This window comes from Penicillium hordei (genome assembly GCF_028827395.1).
Source record: "Penicillium hordei strain IBT 12815 chromosome Unknown utg000004l_segment0_segment0, whole genome shotgun sequence".
NCBI lineage: Eukaryota > Fungi > Ascomycota > Eurotiomycetes > Eurotiales > Aspergillaceae > Penicillium > Penicillium hordei.
Window position 1 is genome coordinate 3,494,620 of NW_026623145.1, and position 16,170 is coordinate 3,510,789.

The 16,170-nt window shown below is 48.8% G+C and overlaps 8 protein-coding genes across 8 annotated transcripts; 5 read left to right on the plus strand and 3 right to left on the minus strand.

Annotated features, from left to right (window-relative positions):
- Positions 1-217: 217 nt before the first annotated feature.
- Positions 218-831, plus strand: N7537_008489 (histone H3 family protein; the record flags this gene model as incomplete). The annotated part of the gene is made up of 2 exons (XM_056899544.1): positions 218-386; positions 485-831. 2 exons carry the CDS (start codon positions 218-220, stop codon positions 829-831), a joined length of 516 nt encoding a protein of 171 aa, XP_056751620.1.
- Positions 832-1,452: 621 nt separating this feature from the next.
- Positions 1,453-6,316, minus strand: N7537_008490 (uncharacterized protein; the record flags this gene model as incomplete). Its single annotated transcript, XM_056899545.1, has 6 exons — positions 1,453-2,947; positions 2,996-3,111; positions 3,163-3,180; positions 3,234-3,344; positions 3,405-4,511; positions 5,465-6,316. The coding sequence occupies 6 exons, from the start codon at positions 6,314-6,316 to the stop codon at positions 1,453-1,455; spliced, it is 3,699 nt and encodes a 1,232-aa protein (XP_056751621.1).
- Positions 6,317-7,373: 1,057 nt separating this feature from the next.
- Positions 7,374-9,093, plus strand: N7537_008491 (putative hydrolase, alpha/beta fold family; the record flags this gene model as incomplete). Its single annotated transcript, XM_056899546.1, has 6 exons — positions 7,374-8,150; positions 8,200-8,360; positions 8,414-8,494; positions 8,548-8,671; positions 8,726-8,854; positions 8,908-9,093. The coding sequence occupies 6 exons, from the start codon at positions 7,374-7,376 to the stop codon at positions 9,091-9,093; spliced, it is 1,458 nt and encodes a 485-aa protein (XP_056751622.1).
- A 114-nt stretch (positions 9,094-9,207) lies between these two features.
- Positions 9,208-9,982, minus strand: loc1 (the record flags this gene model as incomplete). The annotated part of the gene is made up of 2 exons (XM_056899547.1): positions 9,208-9,607; positions 9,683-9,982. 2 exons carry the CDS (start codon positions 9,980-9,982, stop codon positions 9,326-9,328), a joined length of 582 nt encoding a protein of 193 aa, XP_056751623.1. The 3' UTR covers positions 9,208-9,325.
- A 139-nt stretch (positions 9,983-10,121) lies between these two features.
- On the plus strand, positions 10,122-10,339 carry N7537_008493 (uncharacterized protein; the record flags this gene model as incomplete). Its single annotated transcript, XM_056899548.1, has 2 exons — positions 10,122-10,233; positions 10,266-10,339. Coding segments are annotated over 2 exons (186 nt in total), but the record flags the coding sequence as incomplete, so codon positions are not given.
- Positions 10,340-10,378: 39 nt separating this feature from the next.
- Positions 10,379-11,352, plus strand: N7537_008494 (NADH dehydrogenase [ubiquinone] 1 alpha subcomplex subunit 6; the record flags this gene model as incomplete). The annotated part of the gene is made up of 4 exons (XM_056899549.1): positions 10,379-10,421; positions 10,529-10,590; positions 10,770-10,916; positions 11,089-11,352. The coding sequence occupies 4 exons, from the start codon at positions 10,379-10,381 to the stop codon at positions 11,206-11,208; spliced, it is 372 nt and encodes a 123-aa protein (XP_056751625.1). The 3' UTR covers positions 11,209-11,352.
- A 246-nt stretch (positions 11,353-11,598) lies between these two features.
- N7537_008495 (DNA-directed RNA polymerase core subunit RPC19) lies at positions 11,599-12,355 on the minus strand (the record flags this gene model as incomplete). The annotated part of the gene is made up of 4 exons (XM_056899550.1): positions 12,217-12,355; positions 12,015-12,106; positions 11,817-11,893; positions 11,599-11,732 (listed from the first exon to the last, which is right to left on the minus strand). Exons 1-4 carry the CDS (start codon positions 12,328-12,330, stop codon positions 11,599-11,601), a joined length of 417 nt encoding a protein of 138 aa, XP_056751626.1. The 5' UTR covers positions 12,331-12,355.
- A 2,327-nt stretch (positions 12,356-14,682) lies between these two features.
- Positions 14,683-16,134, plus strand: N7537_008496 (uncharacterized protein; the record flags this gene model as incomplete). Its single annotated transcript, XM_056899551.1, has 2 exons — positions 14,683-14,879; positions 14,934-16,134. 2 exons carry the CDS (start codon positions 14,683-14,685, stop codon positions 16,132-16,134), a joined length of 1,398 nt encoding a protein of 465 aa, XP_056751627.1.
- Positions 16,135-16,170: the final 36 nt, after the last annotated feature.

The window sequence follows — 16,170 nt, forward strand, 5'->3', positions numbered from 1 at the left end:
TTATTAGCAGAGAGGATTTCAATCCCAATCCCTTCGGTTGAATCTCGTGTGCAAGCCTGAACCTCCTCGATACTCGGACACAGTTCCTGCAAGGGACAATCTCGACACAAACGCGGCAATTTGCATGACGCTGGTTGCTAGGCGATAAACCTCTCAATTGATCGCTTTCCAAGACCCCACTACCCCCAAAAAAAAGCCAGCGCATTTCTCTACCACAATGCCACCTAAAATGGCCCGAAAGACAGCACCGGGCAGCACACAAAAAAGCAAAGTGCGCAAGACAGCCGCCGCGCCCGCCGCCGATGGAGATGGAACACCAACCAAAGCACGCAAAACGAAGGGAGGAAAGCAATCAACAGTCGCAAAGACCAACACCAACGTCCAACGTACGTTCTACCCTTCTCCCACCACCACCACAATGAGCGCCTTAGACTACTCTACTTGCGCAATTCCTATTTAAACCCCCATTCTAACAACCCCCTAGCCGGAGACCCAACCCCCACTGGCCGCCGCCGCCGCTACAAGCCCGGCACTGTCGCATTGAAAGAAATCCGCCGCTACCAACGCTCCTACGACCTCCTCATCGCCAAACTACCCTTCGCGCGCTTAGTCCGCGAAGTTGCGCTCGATCTCCTCCCTGCGGACGTCGGCGCCGAGTTGCGCTGGCAGTCACATGCTATTCAAGCTCTGCAAGAAGCCGCTGAAGCTTTCCTTGTTCATCTATTCGAGGATACGAATCTCTGCGCGCTGCACGCGAAGCGCGTTACTATTATGCAGAAGGATATCCAGCTTGCGCGGAGAATTCGCGGTGTTTGGGCTGGGCTTGGTTGAGTTGTTTTGTTATAGAGTGTTTCGATTTTTGCGGCTTTAATATTAATTTCGCGGTATGAGGGTGGTCTTTTCTTCGTCTGTGGATGGATGAGGAGAGATGCCTCAGCGGACATTGCTGGCGTATTGTGGGTATGGAGTTGACTTGGGCGGTGCTGTTGTCCTTGGTGTTCTTTTCGACGTTTCATCTAGCGGTAGCTGGTGGAGCTTGTGTCTGTGGACAGCAGGCTGGTTTATACCATAGTGTTTGTACATTACGCATGGATGTCAGGTGTTCATGTTCTTTTTTTATAGGGAGCGAAGCAATTCATGATCTTCCTAGGGTGGTGTGTTAGACACGCCCTGAGCTGAATCCTATCAGTTTTCAAGTCAACAATTCCTACGTGTCACTGGACAAACTGCTGTGCTTAGGGCATCGAAAAGGTATTTCGTGATTCGCCAATGACATCATTTACCAGCTCGCATCCATAAAATATCAAACGCCTTCCCTAGTAGCCATCAAATGGTATCGTAAACGAGCGCCTCCCTAAGAACATTTTTGAAACAAACGCCAAGGGAAAGACGTTAACAAAAAAGAAAAGAAAAGAAAAGGTATATCATGTTATAACAATAGACAAAAGCCAATCAGGCCGAACGTCTCAGACGCAGTGGAAGACCCGAGACCAAGCGTTGACCTTCTTCGCGGACACTCTGCGCTTCCTCGCCCTTGCCCTGTCGCTCGAGAGTCTCAGCCAGCATGTCGTCAGTGACGCTCGCCCACATACGGTCATTAGCTCGTTTAGCCATTGCACGGCCGGCGCGAGCGCTTTTCTCGGCTTGCTCGCCGACCACGCCGCGGAAGTACTTCCAGCTCATGAATGTTAGGGTCATGCAGGTGATTTGGCTGTTGCTGATTGCGGTGGCAGACTGCAGGGCTTGCTGGAGGTACTGTTTTGTTTGAATGGTTGACTCGGAGTGAACGGTTGCGCAGACTAGGTAGTAGGCAGCTTGTATGTACTTGTTTGGGCTGCTTTGGCAGAATGGTTCGAGGGTTGCTAGAACGGCGCTGAGCAATGAGTGCGATGGGTGACTTGGGTCACGGAGGATAAGGACTGTATTGAGACCGCCGAGGATGCGCGTATCGCGACAGGGGTCATTGCGGCCTGTCTTGCTTGTAACGGGGTCCAGTGACAGAATCGGTGATTGGAATATGTTCAGCGCGGCTTTGAGATCGCCAGTTGCCTGTGCGATGGTGCCAGCGGCATATTCCATCAGACATTCGATGGTGTCCGGGAGGTTGGAACCAAGCTCTTGGAAGACTTGTCGAAGGTCATTCAGGGTCTGGCTGGCAAGATCCCAATCGGTTCGAGCGCAGGCTAGGAAGACTCGTTGGAGGAGAAGGTTGCAGTAAAGGGACTGACGCCACTGAACCCGACGGTTGGCATTGACCATGGATTCTGAAATTTCTTGGGGGGCCTTGAAATTGCCTTGAACCATTCGAAGCCCTTCCTCAAGATATTTCTCTGCTTTCCGGCCGTCATATGAGTTCTTGGCAGTAAGCGTGATTGAGCTTAAGAAATAGCAAAGCGCATAAAGATCGTGCTGAGGAAGCCAGTTGAAACTTAGTAGCAATGTCCCATTATGAACCTGCAAGATGTCACCTGTGTCGATGGATGACGGCCCGGCAGATTTACCGTTGAGAGGGACCGAAAAGGATCCATCGGGACGCCAGTTGCTGTCGCTCAATGTTTCGTCCATCAAAGCCTGCATGACCTTCAGCTTCTGTCCAGACTGGTTGGCGTCGTACTCTAGAAGACTGCAGCAGATATCGACCATTTGAATCAAGGTTGTAAGTTGGGGTATATGGCGAAGTTCATCATTCAGCTGATGACTTCGCGCGGCGGCCACGGCGCGCTGTGCCTGCTCGATAGAATCGGAATTTGTCGCTTGCTGCAAATGTGCAAGCGATTCAATGACAGCCGCCATTGCTGAAACAGCCTTATCCCCGTTACGGCTAGCCATAGCCGTGATTTTGTGAAGATGCTGTAACGCTTGCACGGAGTCTTGGTGTGACGGAGATGACAACGAGAGTGATACTCGAAGAAAACGAAATGCGTACTCCCATGCGGCATGACGGTACCTATAGTTATTAGCATCCTGTGGTTAAAGAGAGTGAAATGGCACATACGCTTCTACGTCCTGAATCATCCCATCGACCGCTTTCAAGGAAGCTTTGGGGTTACTCTTGTGGAGCATTCGTGCCAAGAGGTGCTGCATGCTGTATTTCAAGTCAAGCATACGGTTCTATAACAGTCAGATCAAAACAAATTCGCTATCAAGATTCGGTTGACTAACTCGTTCACAAAGATCGATCTGCGTCAAGTTAGTGGCTGTTTCCGGAAAAGATAAGGGGAACAAATACACACTCCTTTACTCAATGCTGTTTCCGCTTCGATATCATTGTCTGTTTCCTCGAACAATGTACGGGCATAGCGAAGTCTAACAAGGGCTTCTTTGCGAGGTTGCAATCGCCAGTTCTATCATATCATTGGTTTAGCACGGGCGCAGAATTTTCTCCAATAGAGAAGTTCACCAACCTTCAAGACAGCCTCCAAACAGCCCAATCCGGTAGCAACCAGCTTGTAATATTCCTCGACATCCGTCTCACGAGCGGTCAATGAGGTCGTTGTTCCACGCGCATGAGCAGCATTTAGATATTCATCGGCCAGGGACAACAGCAGAACCTGATAGTCGACCGGAGGCTTTGTAGACTTGGCAGGTGTGGGCTTCCCATGCTTTTCGACATTTGGCTGACTCGGCTGTCTCTTCTTTTCAATATGCTGCGGTTGAAGTTGCTTCTTCGGAGTTTGGGCGTGAATTCTTGCTTGAACGACTGGAGAAGGGGCAGGGATCATGACCTGCGGAGTAGCATGTGTCGCCGGCGATGGATCAGGCTGGGGTCGTTTCGGCGTCGCAATAGGTGTAGAAGGTTTTTTCTGGAGCTCTATTTTGGGGGAGGTCTTTGCTGGTGTGGGTCCCACTTTAATGATAGGTTGTGCTTGCGGTGTATGGATATTGGGTTTTCCTTGCTTGTTTTGGGTGTTTGGTTTGGGAGTAATAGGAGACGGGACAGGAGCAACATGAACAGGCATGACCGGCGGAGGTGGCAAAGCAGCCGGTGGTATTTGGGAAGGACTAGCACTTGGGACGAAAGGCGGTTCGCCATACTGAGGAGAGAGTTGGGTGTATCGGGATCGCGGAGCAGTAGGCAGAGGTTGTTGTACAAATAATTGAGCCGGATTGACAAACTGATGTTGAAGCTCTTCATGTTGGATTTGAGGCGGAGGCGGAGGTGGGGGAGGAGGCTGAGGTGGAGGGGGGGATTGTAGTTGAGGGAGGAGTTGTGGTCCTGGCTGTTGCCCTGGTTGTGGCCGCGGTTGGAGAGCCTGTGGTGGTAAATGGAGCGGCTGCTGCGGGGGGGTTTGCGGCGGAGGACGCGTTTGCTGCTGCTGCTGCTGCTGCTGTTGTTGCTGTTGCTGTTGCTGTTGCTGTGGCTGTGGCTGTGGCTGTGGAGTATATGTCGATGGGTATGAATATGGTGTCATAGCCGAAGGATACATTGCTGGCTTGCCATAGCTATCGTATGGGGGCGGAGGAGCGGCATTATTGTACAGTATCTGCGGGGGGATTTGCCCGTGTTGATACTGCGGCGGCGGTAGATAATGCGGGTATTGGCCGGGACCAGGTGGTGGGAAGCTCATCGCCCCGAGAAACAGACAATACTCGTATAAATCGAGTATGAAGTCGAACGCGCGAGATGGTGAGCGTGGATCTTCGTGTCGGTCCGGAGAAACCCCAGGGCGGTCAGCTGATAAGGGATGTTGCGATTACGCGACTCTCCTCCATCGAGGTACCTGTTTAGTTATAGTTAGTTAACTAGTTACATAGTCACATCTCAAAAGATATGGAAGAGTCGTCTTTGATAGATTACGATTTTGTTTTGGGCTGTATTTTCGACCAATGAAGCACTTGAATGAGACAACGAAGAATATAATATATACAAAGGACTTTAACGAAGGATCTCACAAAAGATGTCAAATCAAGAGCCACCAAGGTGGCCGTCACTTTTTGTCTGAATTATTGAATTATTTGATAACATGCCTAGATACCTAATGCTAACAAAGACAAATCTAACGCGGAAACAACACTCACTATACAAATATATACTGAGAAAATTCGTAAAGGAGAGAAGAAATGAACACCAAATTGGTCCACCAACTCCTTATGATCTTGCCAAAGCCCCCAAGGCCTCTCTTGCAGCTGAACAAATCTGTTAAACCATGTTGATGTATGTGTAAAGTTGGTTGATGGGTGAGTTACCTATCCCAGAATCGATAATTTCCTGTTCTATACTTGGCGCGAATGAGAGCGCTGGATGTTCGCGCACTGTCCAAGGACACAACTCGTTGCAGTTTTCAACACTGACTGAAGGTTCGGCCGGATGGATTCTTTGTGCTCCCCAAGCCGGATCAGGAGCTGGACCCGTCCCTCCAAGGCTTCTTTGGGTCCAGAATGAATATGTCGCTCTGCCAGATTTTTCAGAGTGGAATGGTGATTTTCTTGGACATATCAACGTTGTGTCACACGCACTGCATACTGATATACGCTTGCAGGATGAACAGGAAGAGTCGAAGAGGCGACATATAGTGGTTTGGTGAACGCTCGAGAGCCACAGGTCGACTGATCTATGTGCACATCCGAAGCGTGGTGTCATATAATCTTCCTTTCCAACTTGGCCCAACTCCGTGGTGAGTTCGTATTCCGTGCGAAGAATCAACTGGTTGTCGGCATTGATTTCTGGGAATAGAGATGTCTTCAGTTCTGTTGGGCCATACTGTTCGGTGCATGTATGCCAGCAATAGCGGTCGTCAACGGCATTCCCGAAGTGTGATTTCAATGGTTGCAGTGCCACCTGCCGCACTCGAACATGGTCCGCAAGATCGAGTTTATCGCGGAAGGTTAATTTCTTGCATGGGCACAGGTCGACAACCCCTGCTAACTCTCCAATCTTGCATGTTCGATTCTCTGGCTTCCGCCTCAGCTCTCTGGATGAGAATGCGGCTCTAGGGTGGAGTTTCAAACACTTGGAGCATAGTTTCCAGCGGGAGTTTTCCAACAAGTTGAGGAAAGACCACCGGGGAGTGACGAAGTTGTGTCCATTGCGGTAATGGTGGAACAGTGGGGCAAAGTCACGACTGAACCGGAGGGATTTCGAGAACAGGATCTCTCCGGATATTGCGAACATGCGCTTGTTGGTCAGCGCAAGCGCAGCCTCCGGCAGCACTGTCAGATGGGATATTATCTCCAGTAGCAGCTCGGTTGGTAATTCCATTAGGTAGCAACGGCCTCGGCCATCCTCCTGTTGCTCTCTCGCTCGTTTCTGGGACCAAGATCTCATTTTGATCATAGTCTTAAACTTATCTGTGGCGCGGTGTAGACGATCGGACATGTCGGACGAGGACTTTCTTATTAAAGTCATGGGTGCTTGTATCTAAGGTCGTTCAAAGATGTTTGATGACTAGGCCTCATGAGAGATTTATGAATCAACAATATGGATAATGGCGTTTCGACTGTTACTATCATGTTGTAGTAGAGATCAAACGCATCGTGTGACGAACAGTGTTGCATCACATTCAAAGGAAAAAGAAAGAAGGGCATGGATCCTTTGACCTTGAAATAGTCTGCTAGAAGATAAAGGTTCCCGGAAACGGACCATGGGACTGGGTCACAAACAGATGGGTGTTAATGCTATCAGCATTACATATAAAGAAGAAGTGGCTCAGTCCGTTCTTTGTCTGATGATCCATATGCAGAACACCGGATACTTCAACATTTTAACCCTACATTTATCTTGGTCAATTTTAAGAAGGACATTGCTATTGTCGGAAGACATGGGGATTTCTCCCTGTGCTTTACGCCGGAAGTGAGTTTAGGGCTTCCGCATGCGGAAATCAGATTACCGCATTGGGCATCATATCATCATCACTTCATATTCGGTGGAATGCCCCCGATTTTTCCCACCTGCACTAGATAAGGTGTGCTTCCTGCATCAAATCTGAGCTCAGGCCTTGTATGCGCTATGGCATCGTCAACTGACTTCTGGCGTGTGACAAAAACGCCCGCACGTTATCAGGTGTGCCAGTGCAGCTGGAGCCCCTCATGTTGCTGACTAAGCCAACCTTAAACTCAGATCACCTGACATGCTATGCATAACTCTGTGGATCACGCGCAAAAGGATAAAATAAGCTTAGTCATATTGAACCATGGGCAGAGGATCGGGGGCCTGGAAAATCTAAACATAACTTTTTTTTTTTTTGCCGAGGTCTGTTTCTGATATCGAGATTGTTATCTTGGATCCTTGGATCCAGTATTTTGCATTTTTGCTTTTTGCTTTTCAAGCCTGTTTTCTTCTTTCTCAAGTGCATATAAGAGTTGAACGACCTTCATTGGGATATCGATTTGTCCATTTACTCGATTTCAGCATTCTTTAGTTTAGATAACCCCTCATGCTCGACATCATCTCAACGCTTCTGAATTCAATCCCCCTATCAGTCCTCTTATCTGGGCTGATCGCCATGGGTCTGGTTTCATGGCTTCGTCCCAAGGGTCGCATAGCTTTCTATCACGCCAAGGACAATAAGTTGACATTGACCAAAGTTCCCGGCGCCACAGGCGCTAAAGAGCAAACTACCCTGGTGGATGTCTGTCGGTCTGCAACACCAGAAACATGCAACTTAAACCCTTTCTTGTTCAATGGGCACCTACAGACATGTTGGACAACTCTGAAATACGACGAGGTTCCTATTTACTACAAACGTAAAATGTTCGAGTCGGAAACCCCCGCATTCACGGGTCACTATGCCATGGATTTCGTGGTCGCACCGTACGAGATTCCTCAGGACCCAGAGCTTCTTGATCAAGCGAGGAAGTATACCCAAAAGTCTGGTATGCCGCCGCGCACATCGTTCTTCTCTCAGGATGAATTTGCTGCGTTGCCCTCCGATGACACCAAGCCCATGCTTGTGCTTCTTCACGGTCTGAGTGGTGGCTCCCACGAAATATACTTGCGGGAAGTCCTAGCGCCGCTTGTCAAAGACGGCGCTTGGGAAGCATGTGTTGTCAACTCGAGAGGATGTGCGGAGACAAACATCAGTACCGGTGTTCTCTACAACGCCCGAGCTACCTGGGATGTTCGTCAGTCTGTGAAGTGGCTCAGGAAGCAGTTCCCCAATCGCCCTCTGTTTGGGATTGGCTTCTCACTAGGTGCCAACATCCTCACTAATGTATGCCCCCTTCTGGACTGTCTACATCCCCCACTGACAAACTGTGTAGTATCTGGGAGAGGAAGGTGACGCCTGCCAATTGAAGGCAGCTGTGATTTGTGCCAGCCCATGGAACTTGGATGTTAGTTCTATGGTTTTGCAAAGCACCTGGCTTGGCAAGGAGGTGTACAGTAGAACTATGGGGACAAGTATGAAGAAGCTCTTTGAGGCGTGAGTACCTATCTGTTCGGCTAAAGTGAAAAGTTAACTAACCATTGAAACAGACATGTTGATCAGGTGTCTACAAACCCTCGCATCGATGTTGATGCCATAAGAAAGATTACCTACCTCCATGAGTTCGACCGGTAAGAATAATTCGTTCTGCACCCCAAAAGAATACGACTCTAATATGTAACAGAGCTCTGCAATGCCCGACATGGGGCTACCCCACCGAGGGAGCGTATTACCGTGATGCCACTTCCACCGATTCTATGCTCGCTATCAGGATTCCTTTCCTTAGCATTCAAGCAGAGGATGATCCTGTAAGTTATGAAAATCTTCCCTCTCAACCGTGAGCACATCGCTGACTTTGCTAGATTGCTTGCCGAGAGGCTCTGCCCTACCAGGAAATGACCCAAACACCGTATGGGGTCATGTTGACTACATCGTGGGGTGGCCATCTCGGCTGGTTCGAGCTCGGTGGATCCAGGTGGTTTGTCAAGCCGGTATGTATTTCCCAATTAACCATTGGCATCGAAATGCTAACCCTTTCCTTCAGGTGGCAAACTTCTTGAACAAAATGGCAAGGGAAATTGACACTAATATCCCTGGTGTTGTCGAACACCCTGAAAGACTCCCTGGAAACATTGCCAGCCACACTGGCGCCAACAAAAAGCCCGACCTGGCACCTAAGCCCGAATTCGTCTCGATGCGCCGCAAGCTCGCACTACCTTTGGGGCTGTAATCTGCCCCTCAACCATTCCGCCCTCCCAACCAACTGCTACAACCATCATGTTTGAAAGCGAGGTATTCATGGTTTACAATGGGTGAACCATTTTCGGTTTATTTCCGGGATTTCTTTGCATAAATGATGTTTCTGTTCCGATAGACATAGATTGATAAACCGGTGAAAACGCCGAACCCCGACATCTAAATACATAATCAAAGTATAGACACAAATCTTCAGACTTTTTTTTTCAAGCAAATGCAACGGTCTTCTTCTTTGATCGCCCGGGCTTAGAGATGCTATCCTTGATACTCGTGGGTTCCGCGGCCTTGTCACCACCCTTGCCCTTCTTCTTTTGACGGATGGAATCCTTGACGTCGTCGAACTTGTTCTTCCTTTCCTTCATGCGGGCCTCGGCCTCGGCCCTCTTTGCCTCGCGGATCTCTTCTAATTGACGTGCCTTCATCATCTTGGACTCGATCTGGCCTTCCTTCTCGGCGTTCACCATGGCGAGAATTGTCATCATGCCCTCCTGTCGGTGATAGTATTAGTACCAGACTTCCGTAAAGTGTAATCAATATAACAGAACATGGGAGGCAAAACGTACTGCATCATCGACAAAAGTCTTGCCCTTCTTCTTGCCCTTGGGCTTGATCACTCCAACAGGTGTGATTTGGTTCAACTCAGGCAGATCCAGCTCCTTCTCAGTGTATACTCTCTTCTTCTTTTTCTTCAAGTTTTCGTTGGCTGTCCGGGGCTTGGTCTTCTGTTCCTTGGGCGGGGGACGCTTGGGACCATCTTTCTTGGCCGATTTGCTGACGCGCGAGGCAGACGACAAGCCGGAAGGCTTGCCTCCCTTTGCGCCTCCCTTGGCGCCTCCCTTTGCACCTCCAACGTTAGGAGCCATTTCGTAGTCGAAGAATTGAGCGGTTGATTAAGTTGAGACGAGGCAGACGGAGAGAGAAATGCAAAGATTGAGAGGGTGACGAGAAATGAGTGGTAATAACTTCAACAACCCAAGAAGAATCGAATAACCCTGCAACAGAATCAGAGATATCGAAAAATATTCGAGGGGAAAAAAACAAGAGCAGAGAAACGTCGCGCAAGACGGTCCGATAATCCCCAAATTCGCAAAGATTTTTTTTGAAAAGGCAGGCGGTGAGCCAGGCCCATTCCACCACCAACCTCAGATCGAAACCTCCACCCTGATAGCTCAGGAACCCACGTTCAATTCCCTCCCCGTCTTCCTGCACTCAGTGATTGAACCGCACTGGATTGAGTGGGCACTCAACTCTCCTCCAAAATGACTATCAACCCTACCTATCTGGCGCAGCGCACGCGCTCCTGTACGTCCCTTCCACGCCCGATGTGTTCCGCCGTCCACCCGGCGGGATCGTCAATGGGAGTCTATCATACCCGCGAAAAGGTGCTAATATACCTGTCTGTTTTCTAGCTGTCAACTGGGGCGATGCGAAATACCGAGTCTTGAAGTCGTACCGTGAATGGCTCCGCGCGGTCAGTTTACCCCGAGCTCGCATGCCGATACACCTCCCTTGACATATTCTTTCCCTCTGTTCCAGGCGTATACCGCAGGAGTGGATTAATTAGAGGCTGTTTCTTTTTTTCTCTATGGCTTAAAAGGCTGCAATTTGACCCCGCAACGGACTCGGCTAACGTTATATCATCAAATACAGTCCCCGGAGATCCAGACCATGTACTCCTTGGGCATGCCCGTATCCGCCATCCGCACCAAGATCCGCCAGGAGTTCGAGAAGCACCGCTACGTTAGCCAATTGTCTGTCGTGGACGTGCTGTTGTACCAGAGCCACGCCGAGTTCCAGGTTAGTCCAGTCCACTGTTTTTGCCTAGGATATATGACATGTCTCTTTCGACGTGGGGATCTTTTAAGACCATTGCAAGAAGCATAGACTGCTTCTTTGTCTCTATTGGATAGCCCATTGTCGCAGCCGCCCCAGAATTCCAGAATCAAATACTGACATCATTTCAATGCAGGAAACCCTTAACTACTGGAAGCAGCTTTCTCATGTTATGAAGTACTTCCGCCCAGAAGAAGACCCTGGCGCGCGGCTACCCGGCAACTTCGTCTCTGGTTTCCTCGAGGGTCGCAATTAAAACTCTCTTTCTGCTCCTTTCTCTCTTATTTCCTATCCTCTTCATCTCGTTTCTGGTCCGCGATGTGACAGTTCAAGGAACTGAGCCATCGATAGACATGATGTGTATATATTGTCTGAATAAGCCATTCCATTATCTTATTTCGTTCTCTAGTTTCTGCATACGCCTAGCTTCGAGTCGATGCTGAATCTATCCTATGACAGCACAATCGTCCTAGCAATATTAGTCTCATAGAACGTATCATGAATAACTCCTCTATCATCAAGTATTCCTTATAAATATATATGTACCAAGAAACCAAAAAAGCACTTTGCATGCCCAAGATAGAAAATGTACTTTTCCCTCTACCCAGAAACGCCAACTAAATAATACATATGCAAATAAACAACCTCATGCCTCCATCCGGTTCCCACTCTCCGCATTGAACTGATCACGCGAAGCAGTGAACTTCTCCGTTACGACATCGCACAGATCCATCAGATCATTGAAGCCCTTCTCCAGAGCCTCGAGAGCAGTAGTAGTATCTAAAGCCATGTGTTAGTAACCATTCCCCGTTCGACATTGCGGAGATACACAAGAAAGTAGTGAAAAAAGTAGGAGGAACATACCGTTGGTCTGGATACGGACGTTCATCTTCGGATCCGAGGGGTGGGGGATGGTGTAACCGCAGAACTCAACGGCAGGGCTACTTAATAGTCAGTGATGTTCTTGTTCTCCGCCCAGACCAGATCGAGGGTTCAATGCTTGTTTGAAAACATCCGGTACGAAATATCGAATCTAGTCTCGGCATCACGGCATGTACTCACTTCTTCATAATGGCGTACCGCAGCGCATTGCCCATGGTGTGGCCTTCGCCTTCGAACTGGAATGAAGCGGCGGTTTCGGTGGCGCCGGGGAGCTGTGGGAAGTAATGGTATTAGCTTGGTTTTTTAATTTTAATTTTATCTTTGGACATATCCAGAGATTAATCGTAGCATCAATTCGGGTGTCCGCAGAGCAGATACATACCACGACAATCTGTCTCTCCTCGAGGATGGGGTCGTTGGACTGGGGCAGCTCGGTGGGCTGCTCTGCGTCGACCATGGACTGGTCCAGGTCTTGGGAGTGGACAGATTCAGGCATTGTGTTTTTGGTGAGGAATGTGAGGTATGTAGGTTGATCTAACGAGTTCGATGGTTTGTCGAGGGCTGTTCGAGTGGATGCGGGAGTTGGGGATGGTGGGAGGTGGTTAGCTGGGTTGGGATTTGCAAGACAGTAGATTAATGTCTTCGCTGTCGTTTGGCTTAGAAGGTCAGAGTTTTAGCCTAAGAAATTTGCGCGATCTGGATCTCCAAGTCGAAGATTATCGCGAAGAAAAAAAGGTGGGTTATCGATAGTCGGCTCTCACCGCCTGCTGTTTATGGCATCTATAAAATTGTGTCGTTGAGATGTTGTCTTTTGTGAAGATAAAGGGTGTGATATTTCTTTCTAGAAGCTTGTAAATACTATATTTGTATAGAATGTTATTTTTATATTCTTTTTTGCTGAAAAGGTCCCCCAACCTATGTTCGTATAATATAGTGGATCATACATACAGCCTATGCCTGTCAACATGTATTACTCATTTACTGACTAACTAGTTAACTAGTCCCCCACTACTATATACATATGCATATGAGAATTTTAGGAACTGGATGAAAGTATAGAGCCTCTTCATATGCAAGTGTATCACTCCTGATGCGGGAGATTGAAAGATCTATTCCTACTCCGTCCCCACCTGCAGTACCTACATATGTCGGTAGGTAGGTATGAAGTAACGAGTTTGATAGTATGTTGTATATGGTGTCCGTAGGCAGTTGTCGAAATATTCCTCTCAGATAGATTAATAGAGATCTGACCCTTGTGAAAAGTTCGAATGGTCACCTCAATAGTAAGAAATTTGTGAAACAAAGGTACTACTTTAGACCCAAAGGATTCCCAAGGATTAAGGATTTCCCAAGGGATCCATCTGGGCCCCGGGGTTCAGACTTGGGGGGGAAGGGGGGGGGGAGAATGAGCCATTTGTCAGCTTTCCTTTCATCCCACCACATCCCACCACGGATTAGACCGGTACTTTGTACATAGGCATGTACATAGATATATCAGAAACACCTCTTTAAGAACCGCACAGATTGATATGCAAAAGTCGGAACCCGCACGCACCCATGGTCTGTGCATTTATGAACGCAGGACCGTGACAGGCCCAATCGAGTGGACTCTAATTTCAGACAGATCAGGTCTATTGGATGTGTATTTCTCCATATGGAGTAAGTGATCAAATAAGGCAAGTCGTGAGCATCTAAACTAAGTCAACGGAGTACGGAGTAAACTGAATCCTAATATATATATATTTTTTCGGATGTTTCAGTTTCAGTTTCAGCTTGGTTTTGGTTTTGGTAGGATGTACGTGGTACCCGCATAGGACAGGTGTTGGTGGGTGACTTGTTTGGACGCCACACACTAGTGGCCCCTTTTGATATAAGCGCCCGCTGCGCCTTGTTTGACATATAACGCTGTGCGAGTGGATGGAAATGTGACTGGCTTTTTTTTAAAAAAAATTTTAATATTATTTCTTTGTCAAATTCTGGGTTTATGTTGGGGAATATGATTCGATTAATTTTTGGACAGGAGGTGCTAGTAATATTTGCTTGTTATACTATTGTTAGAGAAAAGGGATCCACAGTGCTAGGCGAATATACAAAAAGGTAAATGGGAAATGATCATGTCAGTGAAAACTAAGAGTACGATTTATATAAAGATATATTCTCTCTATATATATACACTATATATGTATATAATATAATACTATATAATACTATATAATACTATATAATATTATATATATTATATATTATAGTACTAGTATAACTACAACATACAACTCACAAGAATATAAATAAAATAAAATGAACGGTGGATCCCCCTGGAACACCCATCTCCCAGAAACACATCGTGTCTCAGTTGGGTCCACCCGGAAGGTCGGGTATCTGGTACTTAGCTGGGGTGACTGCTGATGCGTCTTTCCCCTCTTTGTATTTCTTGAGATCAACGTACTGGGTACCTTCATCTTTTTGAACTTCTATATTACCCCCTGGAATAGCTTGGCCGATCTCATCCTTTTTTTTTTGTTTTTTTTACCAGGGCCCAGACTGCTGAACACCCCTCCCTCGCATTTTCGTCCATTTCTCTCGCTTGTAATTCTGGACTCTTTGTCACACTGCCGCCTGACGCCTAACCGCCCTTCTCCTCCATCTTTGGGATTCTCTACTCTCCGATATATCGACCTGGCCGATCCCACGTTTCGATCCGCTTTCCGGACCCTTTCCCGCACTCCAGATGCCCTTGCATCCCGTGGAGATTTATCGAGGCAATACGCAGAGTACTTTGGACTTCCCATCTGCGTCGTGATACCTGATACCATACCTGGAGGAACTTGAATTATCATCTCCGTCGACCATGTCCACCGCAGTTGCATCCGCAGCGGCCCCCTTGTCTTCACCACACCCGACTCGCAACCCTAGCCCGAGAAATCTTCCGTCTTTGGCTCCTCCGAATAATATCCCGTCCAATTTCTCTCCACCCCGGATGTCCAAAAGCCCCAAGAATGGATCCGCAGTCCACGGTTCCCCGACCGAGAGAGGTCCAGCATCTCCGTAAGTCGAGAGATTCATACAGTCTGGAACTTCGCACACTAACAATATCCTCAGATCCCAAGCTGGCAGCGGAGGCCCACAAATAACTGTAAAGAAGGAACCGGGTTCCTCCCCACGGTTGCAGAGCCGGCCCCGGCCTCGAAAATTGGACCTTTCGACTAGTCTTCCATCCTCCAGCGGTTTGACTGTTCGCCCTCCGGGGGGACCTTTGACAGCCTCAATGCAACATGTAGGCCTGGCGTGCCTGTCGCCTGGCTTCCAGACCCATGATCCGGTCATGCGAGAGCAACTGCAGCGCAGCCTCTCTGTGCGGGATCAGCAGCGGTCGATCATTGAACAGCGCATGCAGAGATCAGCCAAAGACGATGGTCCGGATGGTATGAAGCCTTCCGAGTCGAATTTGATGGGTATGCCAAAGACCGGAAAGCGCAGACCTCCGGCCGGTCTATCCATCGTACCTCCATCCGCCTCCCAGTTTGCAAACGAGCGAGTCATTCAATCTGCTCCGCTACACCAGACTTTCACTGGCAGACACCAGCCACAGCCATTGACCCGCCATGTCGTCAATCAGAGCCCGACCTTGGGCTCGACCTCTCACATGCATCAACTGCCAGCAACCCAAACAAACAATCGTCTTCCTCCCCTCTCCGACGTCTTCGGTTCCGATACATTGGGTCGAGACCGGGACTCTGGCCTCGCTAATATCCATTTGAACGCATCGAGCACGAACTCCTCTCAGTCCAACAACTTGGCGCCGATGCCCTCCCCTGGTCTGCCAGGTAACATGTCCCAAACCCCCAACCGACCGCGCGAATATCACTCAGCCGAAGAAGCCGTACAAGAGATGTCCGGTGGACGAGAGGAGCTACTGCCCCGCATTGTCCACTATGGAGGACACCAACCTCCCACTCCGCCATCCCCACAAATACTCCACGCAGGCCCCAAGACCGCGCCTATTGCCCCAGAACCCCAAGCGCCTCACGGTCCGCCTCCTGCCTCCTTTGGTATGTTCGCCCCGTCCGATGTTACAGCACGTCGGCGCCCTCGGAGCGAGTATGAACACGACAACGGAAGTCCGCCGCTGGGTCATGGCCCCGACTCTCAATACCGGCCCAACCCGGCTACCATCCCCGGTCCGCATGCTTCGTTCCCTGGACCTTTCGGTGCAGGAAGAGACTCACCCGAGACACAGCGGAGAAAGAAAGATGAATTCCTAGGTCTCTGTGCACGGGCTTGGGATTTGTTCCACTCTTAATACGGCATCGCTCTGGTAGTCTGTCTTAGCAGTGCC